This window comes from Sylvia atricapilla, chromosome 13 (assembly GCF_009819655.1).
Source record: "Sylvia atricapilla isolate bSylAtr1 chromosome 13, bSylAtr1.pri, whole genome shotgun sequence".
Taxonomy (NCBI): Eukaryota; Metazoa; Chordata; class Aves; order Passeriformes; family Sylviidae; genus Sylvia; species Sylvia atricapilla.
Window position 1 is genome coordinate 17,789,328 of NC_089152.1, and position 18,225 is coordinate 17,807,552.

Genomic DNA, 18,225 nt, shown 5'->3' on the forward strand with positions numbered 1-18,225 from the left:
CTTCATTGACTAGGTAACATGGCATGAGGCAATGTGCATGCCCAGTCCACAGCCCCTGTGTGCTCCTGACCCGGGCAGAGCAGAGCTCAGGGAGCTGCCTGTGTGTCTGAAGGTGCAGCCAGGTACCCACCGAGGGTTCTAGAGACATCTGCCAGGCCATGGACACTTAATCTCCCCGGATCCCTGAGGGCACCTGCATGTGTAAGCTCCTGATGCTGTGGCCATCATTATGCTGTGTACCAGCAGGAAATAAACACCCTTTGGGATGCAGCTTCTAATTTTCTTTCTGTTTCACAAGGGATTTGTATGAGGCAAAAGCAGGAAGCAGGATGCTGCTGCATCTGATGACTCCTGTCCCAAAGAGCTGATGAAATTTGTCACACCTACACCACATACTGCCCTGATGAGTCTCCTCTTCATCCGGGCAGAGTGGGTGAATAACATCGCCACATCCGAATGGCCCCATTTCACCCCGGGCAGAAATTATTCCCCAGGGCATGAGGAAGTGGAAGGTGAGCCACCTTCTAGTGAGAGAAGGTGGTCCTGGAGCCCTCCTGGGCTGTGCCAGGCTGTCACATCCATGGTGAACAGTGGCAGAGAGGGGGGAGCAGCTGGTTCTCCTCTGGGCCAGACTGCAGCCTTGTTTCCAAGCCAACCGGAATTCCGTGAGCTCCTGAAACGGCTGCAGACAATGAGCCCAGCGAACCTCCTCCGTATCAGGCTGAGCACAGCTGATGCTGGAGGCAGGGAAAGCTGAGACAAAAGGTGCTCAGCCCCTGCAGCGCCTCAGTGTCCATCCTGCCCTTTGCTGGCAGCTCAGTGTTCAGGTGAGAGGCTCTGGCAGGAATGAGACCACCTGGGAACGGCATTCCTGAACTGCCCAGGGCACTTGTCAACTCCAGGAGCTAAGAAAGGCTGTCCCTATTCTGTGGATGAAACCGTTCATGTGTTCTTCTTGCTGCAAAATGCCAAATTATCAGAAAAAAGGAATCAAGCCTGGCACCAGTGAAAACCCAGGTAGTACCATCTTCATGGACCAGAAGACAACACTGGAGCTTGGAGATGCCACCTGGCACAGTCAGGGTCCTCCCAGGGACGGTGGGCTCATGTTTATCCCATGGAATGATTAGGAATTTCTGCCTGGAGGGTCTCAGTGCAATTTTAGTCTGATTTTGAGATAGTGCAACCTATTTTCCTACACCTTTCCCTCATGTTTGCATCACATTGTCCTCACAAGTCGCTTGCTGCAGACCCCGCACCACTCAATTTAATGGTGTCAGTGGGAGTCTTCTCCACACCTGGCCCACAGCACACTTCAGAAGCACTCCATGCCCCAGCTCCACCTCATGTCCCATCACTGGGTGGGCAGAAGGACAAGTTGGTAACCTCTCCAAACCTTCTGCTACCCCACACCCCCAGCTTCATCAGCAACTGTAGGGATAGGACAGAGTAATGGGTACAAACTGAAAAAGGGACAATTTAAGCTACATATTGGGAAGAAATCCCTCCCTATGAGGGTGGTGAGACGCTGGCACAGGCTGTCCAGAGAAGCTGTGGCTGCCCCTGAATCCCTGGAAGTGTCCACAGCCGGGTTGGGCAGGGCTTGGATCACCCTGGGCTAGTTGATGGTGTCTCTGCCCATGGCAGGGGATGTAATGAGATGAGCTTTAAGGTCCAGTTCAACCACTTAATACTGTGTAGCACCAGGAGCAACTGTGGGAGCTGGAGGGGCTCAACCTGGAGAAAAGGAGGCTCAGGGGGGACCTTCTGGCTCTGCACAACTCCCTGACAGGAGGGGGCAGCTGCGGATGGGCACTACTCCCAGGTGACAAGGGACAGGACAAGAGGAGACGTCCTCAAGTTGTGCAAGGGGAGGCTCAGGTTGGATATCAGGAGGAATTTCTCCATGATTATCAGACATTAGGTGAGGAGACAGCGGAGTCCCCATCCCTGGAGGCGTCCAAGGAAGGGCTGAATGTGGCACTCAGTGCACTGGTCTGCTTGACAGGACGGTGATGGGTCTCAGGTTGGACTCGATGGCCTCGAAGGCCTTTTCCACCCCAGTGGTGCGGTGATTCCGCGGCGATTCCCTGCCGCACCCACCCTGGCGCCGCGCCACACTCAACATGGCGGCGGCGGCGTGAGGCGGGCGGGGGCCGGGCGGGGGCGTGGCGCGCACCCAAGATGGCGGCGGCGGCGGGCGGGGTGAGGTGGCGGCGGGCGCGCAGGCGCGGGCGGGCGGCGGTGACGCGCGGGGCGCGCGGTGACGGAGCGCGGCGGCCGCGGCCCTTTGTTGGCGGCGGTTGAGGCGCGGCGGGGCCGGGCCGGGCCGGGGCCAACGGCGGCGGCGGCGGGGCCGGGCGCGGGGAGGCCGCGGGAGCCGCCGCCGCTCCCTCAGCGCCTCGCCATGGACTCGGACGAGGGGTACAACTACGAGTTCGACGAGGACGAGGAGTGCAGCGAGGACAGCGGCGCGGAGGAGGACGAGGAGGACGAGGAGGAAGACGAGCCCGACGATAATCTGGACCTGGGCGAAGTGGAGCTCGTAGAGCCCGTCCGCGTCGGCGGGGAACGAGACGGGCTGTTGGGCAGCGAGACGGGCGGGCTGGGCCCCGGCAGTGGCGGCGGCGGCCTGGGTGGCGGGCCGGGCCCCGGCGGCGGCCCCGAGCAGGAGGAGGATTATCGCTACGAGGTGCTGACGGCTGAGCAGATCCTGCAGCACATGGTGGAGTGCATCCGCGAGGTCAACGAGGTCATCCAGGTGCGGCCCTCCGGCCCCGGGACTGGGGGGGACACACGGGGGAAGGGGCGTGGGGGGTGGCGGCACGGGCCGGCGGCCTCCCGAGCAGCGCCGGCCGCGGCCCGTCGGCGGCCCAGGGCCTCCCGCACACTCGTCGGGCTCCCCGGGGCTGGAGGGGGCTCAGCTCGGTATCACCGGCCCTGGAGAGGCGGGGGGAACGGCTCCTCTCGGTGCACCCAGCGGGTGGAGGGGGCTCCTCGCCACCCCGTTCTCTCGGGAGGCGTCTCGGGCCCGGCCCGGATCTCGCTTCCTGCTGTGGAAGCGTCGGGAACGAGGCCTTTGGCACTGAAAAGGCTCCTCTTTCTTTGTGTGGTTGCGAGCTGGGGGCTGTAATCTATGTCTTTTTCTTTATTCCCGTCTTTCCTCATGGTGTTTGGCGGGCAGTAGCTCCTCCAGCTCCTTCGGTAACCCGCGGAGTCCATGGCAAGCCCTGGAATTCCAGGAGAGGCTCCGCTCTGGTTTTGTTGCCATCTCCCTTCCCCCCCCGGCACACACAGAGGCTGAACCTTGTGTTTATTTCCAGCACAGACCAGGACGGGTACGGGCAATCCCTTCGCTACCGGAACTTTTTTTTACCCTCAGTTTTTAAGCGTGTCTCTTTAAAACTGAAATAGAGTTCGAAATAACATCTGCCTTCTTCAAATCAAAGTACCTAAGTCGCATCTCTTGGCTCCTGAGTTTTTTGGGGGAAAAAAAAATCAAGCCGCTGAAGCGAGCTGGTATCCGTTTCTAAACGTTCGTGGCCGGATTTGGCTCCAGCTCACCATGAAGTTTCTGATGCAGTTCACTTTTCTTCAGGTGATGGGTTTTCTTTCGTCCCGTTTACTTACCATTACTGAGACTCACTAGGAAGTGCTACTCTTTTCCAGTATGCCAACGGGAATAGCGTGAGAAATTTGTGGATGTTAAATATTGAGGGATCTAGTGCCCAGAAAGCAGTTACTTCGTTGGTTGTTTGTGTGCTTTTATAATCCAGTGCCCAGAAAGCAGTTATCGCTGGTTGTGTGTAAATCTCTTTAAACACGAGATGCCTCAGTGAATGTTTTTTCTCCAACTGTCCTGTGCTCTGCAGTGGCTGTAACAGCAGCTTTAAAATGTTGCTTTATGTGCTATAAATCCCCTGTAGTTTATGTGGAGCTTGATGCAAAGGGCTGTAAAAGTATTTGCGTGCTAAATTAGTAAATGGCATTCCTTGAGTCAAATTAAAGTTTATAACTTTAATGATAGCATTGCCCATGTAAAGCTGAATAGAAGAGTCTGCCCAGATTAGCTGATTATCCTGCAGTTAAAGAAGATCTCATGGATGTTTCTTTGCTCCCAGTTATTGATCCTGGTGCAGGGAGGGAAACAATTGGCAGGCAGACATGCAAACAGTTGGGAAGTTCAGCATTTTGCTCTTTCAAACAGCCATTAAAATAGTGAGTCTGTGTTTAATGATTAAGATTGCAAAAGTCATGGCCCAATCTGTTTGTATTGAACAGATTCTGTCATACTCCTTATCTTTGCATAAGACAAGTGGTGGAAAAGTCGCTGCCAGCGAGGAGTTGTGACTGTTCCTGCTCCTGCATTTTCCATACTCGGCTGGTGGACATACCTGCATGTTCTTTGTCAGCTAATTTGTGAGAGGAGGTCCTGATTGCTGGTCTGAGTGGGTTTGCCCCCCTCTTACACGGCCCTGAAGCTGTTTCAGTTGTGTGCTCGGCCTGTGAGTTGCAGAACTAGTGAAGAGAGATGGGTTGAGGTGACAAGCCCCTCGTCCTGCCCAGTCCCTTGGGTGGCAGTGGGAGGCCTGGCCCTGTGCTGGGCCCTGCAGAACCATCCCCCAGACCTTCCTGTGGCTGCTCTCCTGGGCCAGTTGCTGCCTGGGCTTTACAGTAGCTCCTCCTGGTTTAGCAGAGCAGGGTGCACAAAGTTCAGACTGCCATGGGTAAACGGGGGACCCAAAACCAACTTAGGCCCTGGAATGCATTAGAAGAGGGTAGGAAGACGCTCAGTTGCAGTGGATGGCTGTTAAATGCCGGCTTCCTGCCAGCAGATTTCTGGGCTGCTCTGAGGTAAGTGGCCCGACTTCGGCTGATGCTTCAGGATTTGCTCATCCCCACTCCTGTGGCCGCTGGTGAAATCTTCCAGCGCTCTGTTCTGTTTATTTCCTTGTGTTTGGCGCCCAACCAGGATTGCTGCTGCTGCTTTTCTGGTTCAGTAAACCTTTTCTGGAGTCACATTGGCTCGGGATCCTGCTGCGGATTCTCAGTTGCTGAGCTGTGATTCACTTGTTCCAGTCAAGTACTGGATGGCTTTGGTCCCTGTGTGTCTGCCATGGGTTCTTGGTAGCAAATAGTGATGGTTGTGGTTACATTTTTTGAGTGCTTTGAGCTTACTTACGCGAGGGAGATGTAATGTACAGCCTGCAAACTTCAGCTGTAGGTCTCGTGCTCTCTAATGAGTGATTTTTTTTTTTTGATGATCGAGTGTAAGGTATAAATGAGGTTTTGTTTTGCAGCTGCAGTGAAAGGAAAATGGAGCGGGGAGCCACAGAGTATTTGCAAGGAGGTATTTGAGCCATGGCAGGTATGACTCTGTATTAAAGCACTCCATTTGAGCAGTTATTAGCTGACAAGGCTATAGTTGAAGGGACTGAATTAAATTTTTTCTCCCATCCATTTGGTCATTTCCAAATACAAGCTGTGTGAGAAAAAACATGAACTTTTTAGGGCAGGGATTTGATCTGACGGGGACTTTGCAGAAGTAGGTGCTAACTTGTGGCTAAGTGGCAGCTCACAGAGCCCGTGATTCACCCAGTAGCGTGCAAGGGCTTTTGGAGACATCTGCACAGTGCCAAACTTTGCTATCACTTGGCCTCCCCACTGAACCTGCAGTGAGCCAGGCAGGTTTCAGAATGTTTCAGATATTCAGAATGTTTTACACTTGCTCTTTCTTGTCTGAGCATTAGCAGCATTTCAGGTGTTGGACGGTGGTTTTTGTACAGTATTTGGCACTTATGCTCAGAATCTGATTTGTCTCTGTGTGTCGCAGGACAAGAATTCCCCTTGCTCTCCAAATGCAAAAATAGGGGTATGAATAACCCCTTAACCTTGTGTGGTTGGTTGGCTGAGACTTGTAAACCTCAGAGTATTCCTCCCATCCTCTGCCTGTGATTAGGTGGGGCAGAGAGCCATTTGCCACGGTATTTGGAATTTTAGTTGTCTAAGTAAACAGGCGGATTTCTGGTGGTTTTCCAGCTGCTGGCAAAATAAGTTAGCAAGGGATTGTAAAAACCTAGACACAGAGGTGCTGTGGAACAAAAGGCTTCCTCCTCCCAAAGGCATTTTCCCAGCGTTGAATGTCTTCCCCATATTCTTCCTCTCTGAACTTTTGTCTGAATAATTCACTGCCACTTCTTTTTAATTTTTTTTTTTTTAATATCGGCTTGCTATTTCCATTTTTGCTCTAGATTTTTTCTGAAAATAAACTTGAAAACTGTTTAGAATGGCATATTTATTTCTGCTCTGAGTAGAGCACATGATGTGTCTCTGTGGCCTGGCTTGGCCCAGTGTTCTCCTTGCTTTGTTGCAACCTTGTGCAATTCCAGTATTTCCAGGTGGGATTAATTTCCCCTTTTTGCCTGCCTTTTTCTGGAGCATTCCAATGACATTGTTGTGATGTCACTGACCATATTCATTCTTGCTGGACTTTGTAATGGTGAGGTATTGAAAGCACTGGGATGAAGCTCTGAGGTGGCAGAAAAAGGAGCTGAGCCTCTTGTTTTCTTACCCCACCCCACAGCAAGGATCAGGATCTGGGATGTGGCTGGGTGTTGTGCCTGGCCTGCTGGGTGATTGTGAGCATGTTGAGTTTTAAGCCTGAGCTTTCTTTGGAAGGATGTGGCTTTCCTGGATCCAACAAAACGTAGTCTAGCTGAAAAGTACCTTTTCTTTTGATTAAAGGCTTTAAATGAGGTTTTTTAGAGCAGACCAGGTCAGGTGTAACATCAGAGCACTCACAGCAAGTACAGGTTTCTCATTTACATGATGGAGCTGGATAACTTCTTTGGAAGCAAGGTTAGGTCCTTGCTGGTAGAAGCTTTGCCATTAAAATAAGCCCAAACCCCAGACCACTCCAAAGCTAAAACCTTTGTTGAGGAATGGTTTTCCAGGGGCTCCTGGAGTTCCACAGCCCTGGTTAAGTAGAGCTCTGTCACAACAACTGCAAACCCATTGTTACAGGAGGGGTCTTGTTAAAGAGTGGCTTCACTTGCTTGGACAAAACATCCTGATTTCCAGGCAGAACTTAGGAAATCTTCCCAACACTGGTGTAATTCAGCATACTGTGGGCAGTGCATTCCAAAGGTATTGTCCAAAACAGGGATGACTTGCCAGTGAGCAACAGGAATTGCTGCTTGTTGCACAGGGTAGTGCTTAAAACTGTATTTAATGCTAGAGATGACATCTTGGAAATTGGGAGTGCTTGGAGCTGCCTGACAAGCATTAGGTGGGAGTCTGTGGGTGGAAACACTCGAGGCTGGTGCTGCTTCCATCCGGGTCCTCTGGCAGCACGAAGTTCATTAGCAAACCTCCTTGTGTGGTTACTTATTTGATAATAAAATTCATGTCAGGGGCCTAAATGTTATGATGCTGGAAGGAAATGCTTTGTTAAACGCCACGTTTCTGTCACGTGCTGTTTATAAGGTGTTTCATTACAGTAGGAATGCATTTAATATTTCCAAGGATTGGGATAAACTTCATTGTGACAAAGCATTGCTGGAATCTTGTACAAGCAATCACACCAAAGCTTTTGGAAATGACATGGTGTCTGTTCCTGACTGCCAAGGCATGTAATTCTGAGTGTAATAGAATTTTTTTAAATATTACTTTAAATTTCAGCCTTACCAGGTAGAAGTCTTGTTAAATCTCCAGAGAAATTTCAACTTTGTGCTTAAATATGACCTATTTGTTTTGTGATTTATGTTTCTGTTAGGCCAAATGCAAATCTCATGGTTGGCCACATGTGGAAACATTTGATGCTGGTTGCTATTGTCTCAATGTAGTTTTCCCAAAATCACAGCAAGGCAGCCTTTTCTCAGGCATCTTGGGGTGCACATGGGGACCAGCGTGTTTTGGGATGTTTTTAAGTGAAATTGAAAACACTCATTGTTTTTTAGCTACTTTTAAATGTTTGTTTCCGGAAAGCTAAAACTAAATGGTAAATACAGTTGTTGCTATTCCCCCGGGGTTTAATTTCAGTGAGCAGGACCATTCCTGCTGTGCAAAGTAGAAGGGTTGTTTCTGCTATAAATTGGAAGCTGCGCCATGAAGCCAGAGTTGAGACTGCAGCTGATGAGAAACAAGAGCTATTTCTGGGTGTTAAAGCATCATTTAAAATGAAAACACAGATTCCCCTTTTATACTTGTCCCAAGCCCTGACCCTTTAGTTTTAACTTTGTGTGAGTTTCTAATAGCAGATAAACTCCAGAGCTCCAGTGCCCTTTGGAAATGTAGTGCAGTCCTGTGGTTGGAAATGTGGCAGTCGAGGTGTTTGGCACCTGTTAAATGGTTTTCAGTTTTCTGTCTCTAAACTATTTTCTCTTCCCGATTACTCCGTGAATGAGACAAACAAGAATGTGGTTCGGCTGTTGGTGTGAGATGTGGTAGCTGAAGAAAGGGATGGTTGATCCCCACATTGTGCTTGTTTTAACAGTGAGTCAATGTTTTCATCCAGAATGTCTTTGTAGGAGCCTTTTTTTTTCCCTGGAGAAGGTAGCAACTCCTTCCTTTGCTTAGGAAAGCTGGTTAACTGGGAAAAGAATCTGGGATTTGTCAGTAACTCTGAAGGCTGCAAGTCCTCTCCACATACCTCAGTCCCGACCTCACCTGTTCAGGATCCTCCAGATTTCTGGTACTTACGAAATTTTCAGGATCTGAGTATTCTAAGTGATGTTTTCTCTTTGTGGCTGGCTCCTCTGGATCCCTGACAGCCACAAAGGATGTTTGGAGGCTGTTGGGTGCATACAAGCACATAACGCTGCTGAATTTCACCAAGTCATTTAGTAGCTGCAGCAACTGCAAGGGAATTGCAGCCTCGTTTATTGTAAAACACCTTGGGAGGGCTCATAGCTGCTCAGTAATGCCAAATGGTGCATTTGAGCACAGCCTGGAATACAGATGCCTGATGTTTGGGAGAGGGCTGCTGTCTTTGTGTGGGATGTTGGTGCAGGAGGCTCTGAGGGGACAAGGCAGTCAGCTGGAGAAAGATCATTAGTAATCTGATAATGGAAATGCTGATAATATTTAAGTATCTTCACCACCCCGGGTGTTTGGTGTTGGGAGTGTTGGAAACCCTGAGCTTGGCCTGTATAGAAATTCCTTGCCTTGCTCTTAGCTTTTGATCTTGAGCTGTGATGGAAACACAGTTTAAAGAAATGCTTTGAAAACTGCCCTCCAGACCTTCCCTCAGTTGCTGTTTCAGGGGTAACTGTTCCTTTCCCGAATTTGGAATGCCCATGTAAGTGCAGAGGCTCTTGCAGGGGTGATCCCTTGTTTGGGTGGTGTTGCAATGCGAAGTCATTATCTCTGGTACTCAGAGCAGCTCACTGTGATGACGGTGTGATCCACGTATACAACACTGAAGCAGAACTGTCAGCATTGAGTCTTTTCCTTCTTTTTAGAGACTGAGAACTTTTTGCAGATATTGGGAATCGTTTCAGATCCAAAACCTGACATAGATAGCTTTCGACAGCATCAAAGCCACTTGGAAGAAGTGAGTAAGCCCTTGTGAAAATGTCTTGGGTGGTTGTGGTGCAGTTTGGCATTGCCAGCAGTCTTGCCTTGAGTTTTGGAAGCTGGTGGAGCACAAAGCTGGTAGGCATTGCCACTGCCTAGTAAAAGGAGAAACAAAGAACTGGCTTTGAAGGGACACGTGTCCCTTGGTGTCCTCCCTCTGGAGAAGCCTGGAGCCCAGACAGCTGGAGAGGGGAGCACAGCTTCTCCATGGCCGTGTTCTGGTGTCTGTCCTTGTTGCCAGGCTGCAGCACAGCACATCTGTGTGACAGCAAAAGGTTGTGGTCCTCTCAGGGTGTATTTGGGAGAGGAGCCAAATACAGCTGCTGGGGACAGGGTAGTAGCTGAGAGCCCTGTGAGGAGGTGATTCTTGGCTCTAATCTGGTAGTAACTGAGCATGCAGCCTGACTAAAAGTGGGCTGCTTGGTCTTCTCCTGGTGCCTTCCACTGGTGCTGGCACATTAAGGTCCTTCTTCCCAGTCTTTCTAAAACATTCCTGGTTTTGTACCTTCCTTGGTTAAAACCTTATATCCTAGAGCACCATTTGGCACCTCTTGTTTCCAGGGACAAGCAGTGCAAGGATCATGTCTTGGCCGTCTGCTTCAAAATTAAGTCTTGTGGGAGAGTACTTGTGTCTCAGACATGGAGGTGTGAAAGGCTTCGTGGTCTAAGGGGAGACACTCTGCATGTGCTGTGACGCCACAGATAGGCCTTTTCATGTGCATTTTAATTCACAACAGATGAAGCTTTCATTGCTTTGTGATTTGAGGAATTTGGGAGCTGAAGGGAGATAATCCCAGTGTTTGAAATTAAAAGCTTGGCTATTTGCTTATTGCCTTCGCAGCCCTTCAGAAAAATTGTGATTGTTGCAGTAAGTTCGCCAGATGAGGGATGTAGACTCTAAACTCGGGATAATCAGGACAGAGTGGGAGTTCCTGCTCAAAAGGGTTCTACCTGGGCACAGTTAAAAGTCCTCTCAAAGTGGAGAACACACATTAAAAACTTAGTAGAACCAGAAGAATCTGTATAATTGCACCTGAAAGTAGTCAAATGCCAAAATAACTGACTTCTTCGAGTATTAGTTCAAAGATTTTCTTTTTAAACTAATATTTGCAATTCTTATTAAGGAAACAGCCTGAAAAGGCGTTGTTCCAAGGTAAAGAAATGAAAATTTGAAGTGGTTCTGAAGGTTCCCACTTCCTGCCTGATGTTCATGATTGGGTCAGCCTCTGAAGGAGAGTGTTGGGTGCTGCCCTGCAAAGGGTGGGTTTTTTTGCTGTTTTCTTCAGCAAAATACTTCCAGAGCCACAGAGGGAGGAGCTGGTGTTTGAACACCCTTGTGTAAAAATCAGAGCAGGACATGGCTGTTTTTACCATCCTGTGCTTGCCTTGATGGGTCTGTGGACCTGGTATGGTAGTGACAGTGCAGTGCTTTGCTCCGGGTCATTTCTATGGGATTTGCCTTTGATTTTCTGAGTTGGGGCACTTGGGGTGGCCTTGGTTGGCTTGAAACACTAAAAACACCAATGCACTCAAACCATTCTGGTGCTTGAGTGTCTGACACTCGTCCCCAGTGGTGCTCTTTGGGATGTACAGACATGTGCATGCACAACAGAGCTGTGGTTACATGGATATTGGTCTGGGAGAGTTCCCATTCCCTGACTGCCTGGATACAGCTGTTTGCAGGGCTGTAGAATGCAGGGGATCAAGGAACTCTCCAGTTAAAAGTGTCTCCTCTGTGCTCTTCTTGCTCACCCCTCTGACCCCATGAGCAGCTGCTTAGTTCCAGGTGCCAGATGTTACGGTGTTTGAATTGTTCAGCTCTGTCAACAAAACAATTGGATGTGCATCCAGACCTTCTGTGGCCTGTTTTATGGGCATATCTACTTAGAAGTGCATATTTAACTTTGGAAAGAGCTCTGGGAAGTTTTTGAAAATTTTGATGCCCTCTGCAGCTGGTAACCGTGGGCTTGGTGCGTTCCTGTGCAACAAAACACAAATGCAATCAGCATTCCTTTGTCTGACAGACAAAAATGTGGAGAGGGATTAGAGGAAACCAGGAGGACTCACATGAATAAACAGTCTCCTTTGCAAGGAGCTTTCATGTGTGGGAAGAAAAACTTAAGACTAGGTTAACTCCTAGTTATCTTTATTCTAGTCATCTAGGATCTGAGAAATAGAGTGAAACGAATGGCATGGAAAGAACAATGTGGGAGAGCCATGTCTTGAGATTGCATTCCAGAGCAGGAGCTTGGAAGTGACAGAACTGTTAAACTGTGTATTAAAAGTAGGCTGAACAGCAGCTTTTTAGTAAAAAAGGGAGGAACAGCAACCTTCCAGCTCTTAGTTAGCAGCGTAATTTTTCTTCTGAGAGCAACAGTGTCAAGTGGAAGGTTCTTGGAGTAAAACCTCACCTAGTGTGCATGGAGGAAAATAACTATACTGTAAAATAACAATTTAATTAAAAAATTAAATTATTTCTGTGCACTGTGAAGATCTGATGAAATGATGTGTCTGGTGTCTTTGTTTTGATAGTTTGTAACACTTCAGATATGACTGAAAGGCCATCTGGGCAAATTGAGGTGATACTCTTTGATTTATAGACACTTTGGATACGCATTTTGTTGTTCTGTAATAGCCAGTCTCTTTATTTTACTTGATGATATGACATGCTTGAAATGCCCTTATTTGTATTGTTAATAGAGTGAGATTGATGCTTAAAAATGTGCACAAAACCATTTCTGGCTGGGATGATAACTTCTAGGAGGGGAACCGTGCAAGGACTTGGAATTCTCTTTAGGGATGATGGATACTGAAACTCTCTGGAGGGAGAGTGTCTGGGATCTGTGTCACTCTCGTGTGCCATGGTGTAATTCCCTGCTGTCCTTTGCCAGGGTGTTCCTGCAGGCAGCCCTGGGATTTGGAGGAGGCTGGGTGCCAGCCTGTTCAGTGCACTCAATTATTCACCAGTCATTAGTGTAATTATTCCTCTTGCTGCCCTGCACAGCAGTTACAAGGCAGGGCTGATTAGGTGGGTTCTTTGTCTTGCAGAAGCCCAGTGTCTTGATGACAGTAATATTTTAATGGGAGAGGAACAAGGGATACCCTTGTCAGCTAGTGTGCAGTCCCTCAAATACAAAATGCACACCCAGCTTTGTTTCCCATTCTTTGCCAAAAGGGAGTAGAGATAGGGAATCTGCACCTACTTGCTGGTTTGTCTCAACAGCTGTAGAAACACTTGGGATTAAATGAGTGCAAATCTATGTAGAAGCAAGTCTTCAAAGCCCTTAAACGAGAAAATGGTGAGAGCACTGGAGGTTTCCCTTTCTTCCCCACTGCTGTATGACTTGTGTTCTGCTATTTCTGTATCAGATCCCTCCAGACTTATTTTCTGTTAACTCGAGGGAGCTCAGGTAGTTGGTTAAAAATACCTGCAGCAATTAGAAACTGCAGTTAAGACTTTGAGGCAGATCTTTGTTGGGAACAAGAGCGAACAAGTGATTGCTGAACTCCTCATGCCTCCAGAATACCCTTTCTTCAAAGGTGGCATCTGCAGAGCCCTCAGAGGAAAACGTTTTGGGGTGTAAACAGGCAAAATTCTTGTAGCGGAAATCCCGGCTCATAAAATGATGTGTTGCCAGGGCTGTGTTTTGTTGGCTGTAAAACTAAGTAAGAATAAATGAGCAGAGTGTGGTAAATAAACTGCGAAGTCATCATTAAAAAATGATCCGAGCTAGAAGAGGCTTGTTGGGAAAAGGATGCTGGCAGGTTTTCCAAGTGCAGATGCAGGTTGTGCCAGCAGAACAAAGTGCTTTTGCAGGTAAAGCTGCTTTTTGCAAGGAAGTGGTACAAGCCACAACCACATCTGTGCTGGGGCTGCTGCCAGGGTCAAGGTGCTGCCAAAGATTACATCCCCAAGCCACTGCTGCATTGGCAGTGGTTTCCTGGGCCTAAAGAGTTTCTTAAGATGGCTAATTTTTTTTTTCTTGATTGAGAGCTGTAGACTAAGGCACAGGCATCACCAGAATGGATTTCCTGCCTGTCAGGGTGACATTGGGTGTTTAAAACATATTTTGCCTGTGATGAGGAGATGAAATTCCCCTAAGGAATGTGGGTTTTTTCTTTCCTAAAATACTATAGACTGTGATGATGCTTCACTGCAATGGGAAAACTTCCTCTTTGCCCCCGTGAAGAGGGAATGGATCATAAAAATGGGCTCTCCTTTGAAGAAGGAACAAAATCAGAAGCAGTAAGGGACAGAGAACCAAAGAAAAGTTCCAAGTGCTCATCTCACTAGGGCCTGGAGGAGAGAGAGAAGATAGAAGAATGTTGAGGATTTGTTTTTGTTCTCCAGAAATACTCATGTAAATTGCCCCTGGCTAAAAATTCTTGTGCTAAGTCCAGTTTTCTCATCAGTCACGCTGTCCCTGAAGGGGTTAACACTTGCATGCCACCAAGTGACTATGTATCCAAATATTTTTGAAGTAACATGGACATTGCCAGGAGAGAAGTTATTCATTGGGATGGCTTTTGTTTACTTACCATGGTGGATCTTGAACTTGCAGAGGTTTGTGGGTGCCACCTCATTGTGCTCCTGAAGTTCTCATCCCTTACCATTTTCTTTTTCCTGTCTGTGTATTTGTTGGAAAATGTTAATTATAACGTTCTGAACTAAAAGTCAGGATTCAAGACAGGCTGCACGGGCATGTTGCTGTGAAATTTTTGCATAATGAGTTATTTCCCCCAGATACCTGTGAGTCTGAGGACTCTGATTTCTGGGGATAAAGCTCTGTTCACAGTCAGGTTATCCTGTGATTTTTAGGAGTCAGCAGTTGTTGTTTCCAGAGTTGGTCTGCGTTATATCTTCTGTATTAAACAACTCGTGTGTTTTTGTGCCCAAGCACCCTGTGATAGGTGTTCTCCAGCAGTGCCCAGTGACAAAAACACGTGGGAGGCAGATCACCCAAAGCCTGAGACATAACCAGCAGTGTTTGAGAGAGACAGTGATGCTGAACATCCTTAGAGGCTGATCCTCTGCTTGCATATTGTATAAAGAGGGGACACCCTTAAATCATTATCTGGGAGCACAGTTTGAGAGCCCTTTGCTGAGAACTCATAAAACATAACCCAGAAAATCAATTAGTTGTCTTCATGGCACAAGTTTGAGCCTACAGACAAGCCTGCTGTAGAAATAGGCTGTGGAAAAAACCCACAAGTTATTGGGAATTTACCCTTCCCAGTGTAACTGTGATGCTGAGTATTAGAAAAATACTTCATACTCCTCCAAGAGTTTGTCTGATTTCTTCTAAACATTTCAAATATGCCATCGTAGCATTATTTCTTCAAGTTGCTTCTGATACTTCCTCCACTGATCTGCTCATTGCAGCCTCCTAAAACTGCCCTGGGCTGGGTGATGCCTCTGAATGTGCTTAAAGCAGCCAAAAGCAAAGTTCTGTTGTCCTAAAGGTGTGCAAAATCCATGAAGTGCTGGGTACTGTTAACTGGGAAATCATTCAGTGGCCAGAGCTGAGGTGTCTGTTCCTTATGCTGCATGAGCTGCTGGAAGCAGGAGCCTGTAGAACCAGCAGTTTTCTTCCCTGGTGTGGAGGAACGGTGAGGTTTATACATCTACAGATTTCTAAACCCCAGGATGTGGGTACAGACCTTTGGGTGCTTCTGGGTCTGGCAGAGCACATTGTGGTGAGGAAGCTGAGTCAAGGTACCAGTACATATTGGAGGGAGAGAAAAGAGCAGGGGAAGCTTTTTCTGAGACTCCAGAAGACTTGTACAAAATGATTTAAAGGAAGAAGGCAGATGTACAGATCGTATTTCAACTTTATTCCTTTAGCATCCATTTCTACCTGCAAACAGGACAGTTTCTGGAGCTCACCTCAGTAGACCTGTACTTTCCCAGAAATGCACAGTTCATTCAGGAGTGGGTCACTGAAGACAGCACATGAAAAATGTGCTTTGGGTTGTTTCCTTTTATCAGCTTGATGGGTAGCTGGCCTGACATATGCCACTTCCAGTCTTTCCTACATTGACTAATAAAAGACCTTAAAAAAAAAGTGTGTTTCTGTCAGACTCACGTGGTTACGTTGAGGAGACTTGGTAGTAGATATTGCCAGTATTCCCACAATTTACTATCAGGGTTTGGTAGGCCAGGTGAATATAGCCCCCAGACACTGGTGTGAAGAGAGTGAAGCCAGCTCTTGGTACCGTGGGATAATGGAGAAAAAAAGTGGGACCTTTGGCTCTACTTGGCCTCAAAGTGTACCCCAATATGCTTTACAGAGACAAGAAGATTTGGGGGCCTGTTGATATGGGAAGACTCAGCATTAACATGCCTGACCCATGGCTCTTGGCAGACTGAGGCAAACAGATTTCCTGGAAGCAAGTCCCTGTTGTCCAGGTCGTGCCTGCTCAGCTGTCTGGTGCCACAGTGATCCTGTTGGTGTTAAAATAAACCAGCGACCCCCTTTGCCCAGTCAGTTCCTGGGTCTGGTCACTCGTGCACCCATTACTGACTCTGGTGGCAAGTCTGGGAGCCAGTGCTTGTGTGAGCTTGTGTTGCTGCTGCATAAATATTTCCTGAGCTGGTCTGGTCTTGCCCAGTTACTGGCCTATTTCAGATTAGAATCATAATCCAAGTTGCTGTCACTTCATCTCATAGGCAAAAATAGAGCTGGTGCGCAGCTAAGCCATTCTGGGTGTCCAGAGTCTTCCTTGGCCTCTCTGGAATCTTATGCAGGGGGAGAGATTTCTGACCTGTCCTCTTGGGCCAGGCCATGGTGTTTTGGTTCTTACTGTCAGTCACTGCCTTCATTCAGTATCGTTTCTTTCTGTGGCAAAATGTGCTTTTGCTTTCCTCTTGAAACAATAGCAGTGTATTTTATTCAAGCCAGGCATTAGTGAGTTGTTGTATTGGTCTGAGAGAAGAATTGAAACTGTCTCTGTATGTAGTCTAGATTCTAGAGACTGAGTAGACCTGAAAGTAGCTAATGATGATCTTTCTGCCTTAGGGGTGCTTTTCATCTGGAGAAAACCCAAGTTTTTCTGTCTGATGGTGCTGGACACATTTGTGGTCCATCTATAAGATCAGTGCAGTACCTATGTGGTTGGTAGAAACTAAGAGTGGTGGGGTGAGAATTTCTATAGGATTTGGGTTGGATAGAAGAGGAAGAATGGAATCTGGAGGTCTGGAAGAGCAGTGGTGTTAGGAGGGGTGTAGGCTCAGATGTGCTTTGTGAGCACTGGTTGTGGGAGTGGCCTTCTATTGACAAGCAGGGAAATGTGACCGTGTGTCATTTGTGATGGGGACACAGGTTCCACTATCGATCTCCTAAATACCCATTTCTATTTCATGGACTCTTGTCCTGTCAGAGCAACTCTGTGGCACTGGATGTTGACTGAAGGTTTGATTTGAGGGAGAGGTTGGTGATTACCAGGGACTCAGATTTTACCTGGATGAACACACAGGCCCTTTACATCCATGGCAGCCAAAACTTGTGGGTTTTTTTGCCCTCACCTTGTGCCCAGCCTGGCTGAAGCGCTGGGTTTGCTTCCTCCACAGCAGGTAGGTAGATATTACAGAGCTGCTGAAATAGTAAACTGGAGGAATTATATGGAAATGATGCCATCACCTTCTCCTACTCTTTTAAGGCAAGTCTTTGCAAATCCTTGAGTGGGAGGCACAGGATTGAATAAAGCCGTTGTGCAGCGTACTCTGGCACCCATGTGCTCCCACTCCGGTGCTCAGCACGGCAGCTGCAGTTGCTCAGTGGATTCTCCAGAAACCAGAGCTGGGGCTCGTGTTGTCTACCCAGCTTCACTGAGCTTTTGTTCATGTGTTGGGATTTCTTGTGCTGGGAGATGCAAGGAAGAGAGATATTGTTCGAGTGATGCTGCTGCCATGGGCAGTAAAACATCAGCTCAGGACCTGTGGGTCCTTTCTCCTCAAAGGATGGACTTTATATTCCAGAACTATAGCAAAGGAAGTAGAAATCAGAGTGTTCTTCAGATTAAATGTGTAAAATAAGGGTTAACATCTCTGTGTGTCCTGTCATCAAACCCTAGCTCTCCTGCTATGGAAGTGAGCATAGCTGAAATGCTGGAAAAGGCCTTCCCTGGTTGTTTTTAATTCGTGTTGAGTTGGTGGTGGAGCTTCTGCAGTCATCTGAGAGCAGCAGGGTGAATCCAAGCTATCTTCTTTTATTTAGAAGTATTACAGAGTGAATTCAGTTTTTGTATTTCCAAATTTGCTAATTCATCCTGGAATTGTTGTTTAAGTGTTTTGGTGTGTTTTTTTGTGTTTTTTTTTTTTTTTTTTTTCTTTCTGATTTTAAAAGCTCTGTTAGACAATGGCTCTTCATTGCAGCTCCTAATCATTAACCTGAAAGCTTTCCAAAAGGCTCTGAGAAAATGTAAAGCAGCTGACTGCTTCATTTCTGTCTCTTGAACCAATTAACTGAAGTAATAGAGTTTTCGCTGAAGTTGCTTTTTATTATCTTCCCCTGCTAGAAGAACGTATGTTCATCAGAGCTGGAAATAGTCAGTAAAGTGCAGGTAAGTTACTACAAATTGAGATCATCAGATGAAGCTACCATTTGGTGCCTGCACATAATGGTACTAGTTCAGTAACTCCGTAAAACT

General features: G+C 47.5%; 1 protein-coding gene across 4 annotated transcripts in view; it reads left to right on the plus strand.

Moving 5' to 3' along the window:
• Window positions 1-2,266: 2,266 nt before the first annotated feature.
• ARIH1 (ariadne RBR E3 ubiquitin protein ligase 1) overlaps window positions 2,267-18,225 on the plus strand; it is a 49,144-nt gene continuing 33,185 nt past the window's right edge. Inside the window, exon 1 of one of the 4 annotated variants that reach the window (XM_066328678.1) lies at window positions 2,267-2,761. In XM_066328678.1, the coding sequence (XP_066184775.1) occupies window positions 2,408-2,761 (354 nt within the window). In that variant the 5' untranslated portion in view covers window positions 2,267-2,407. The remainder of the gene's footprint in view (window positions 2,762-18,225) is intronic. The other 3 variants (XM_066328677.1, XM_066328674.1, XM_066328675.1) reach the window with 3 other exon arrangements.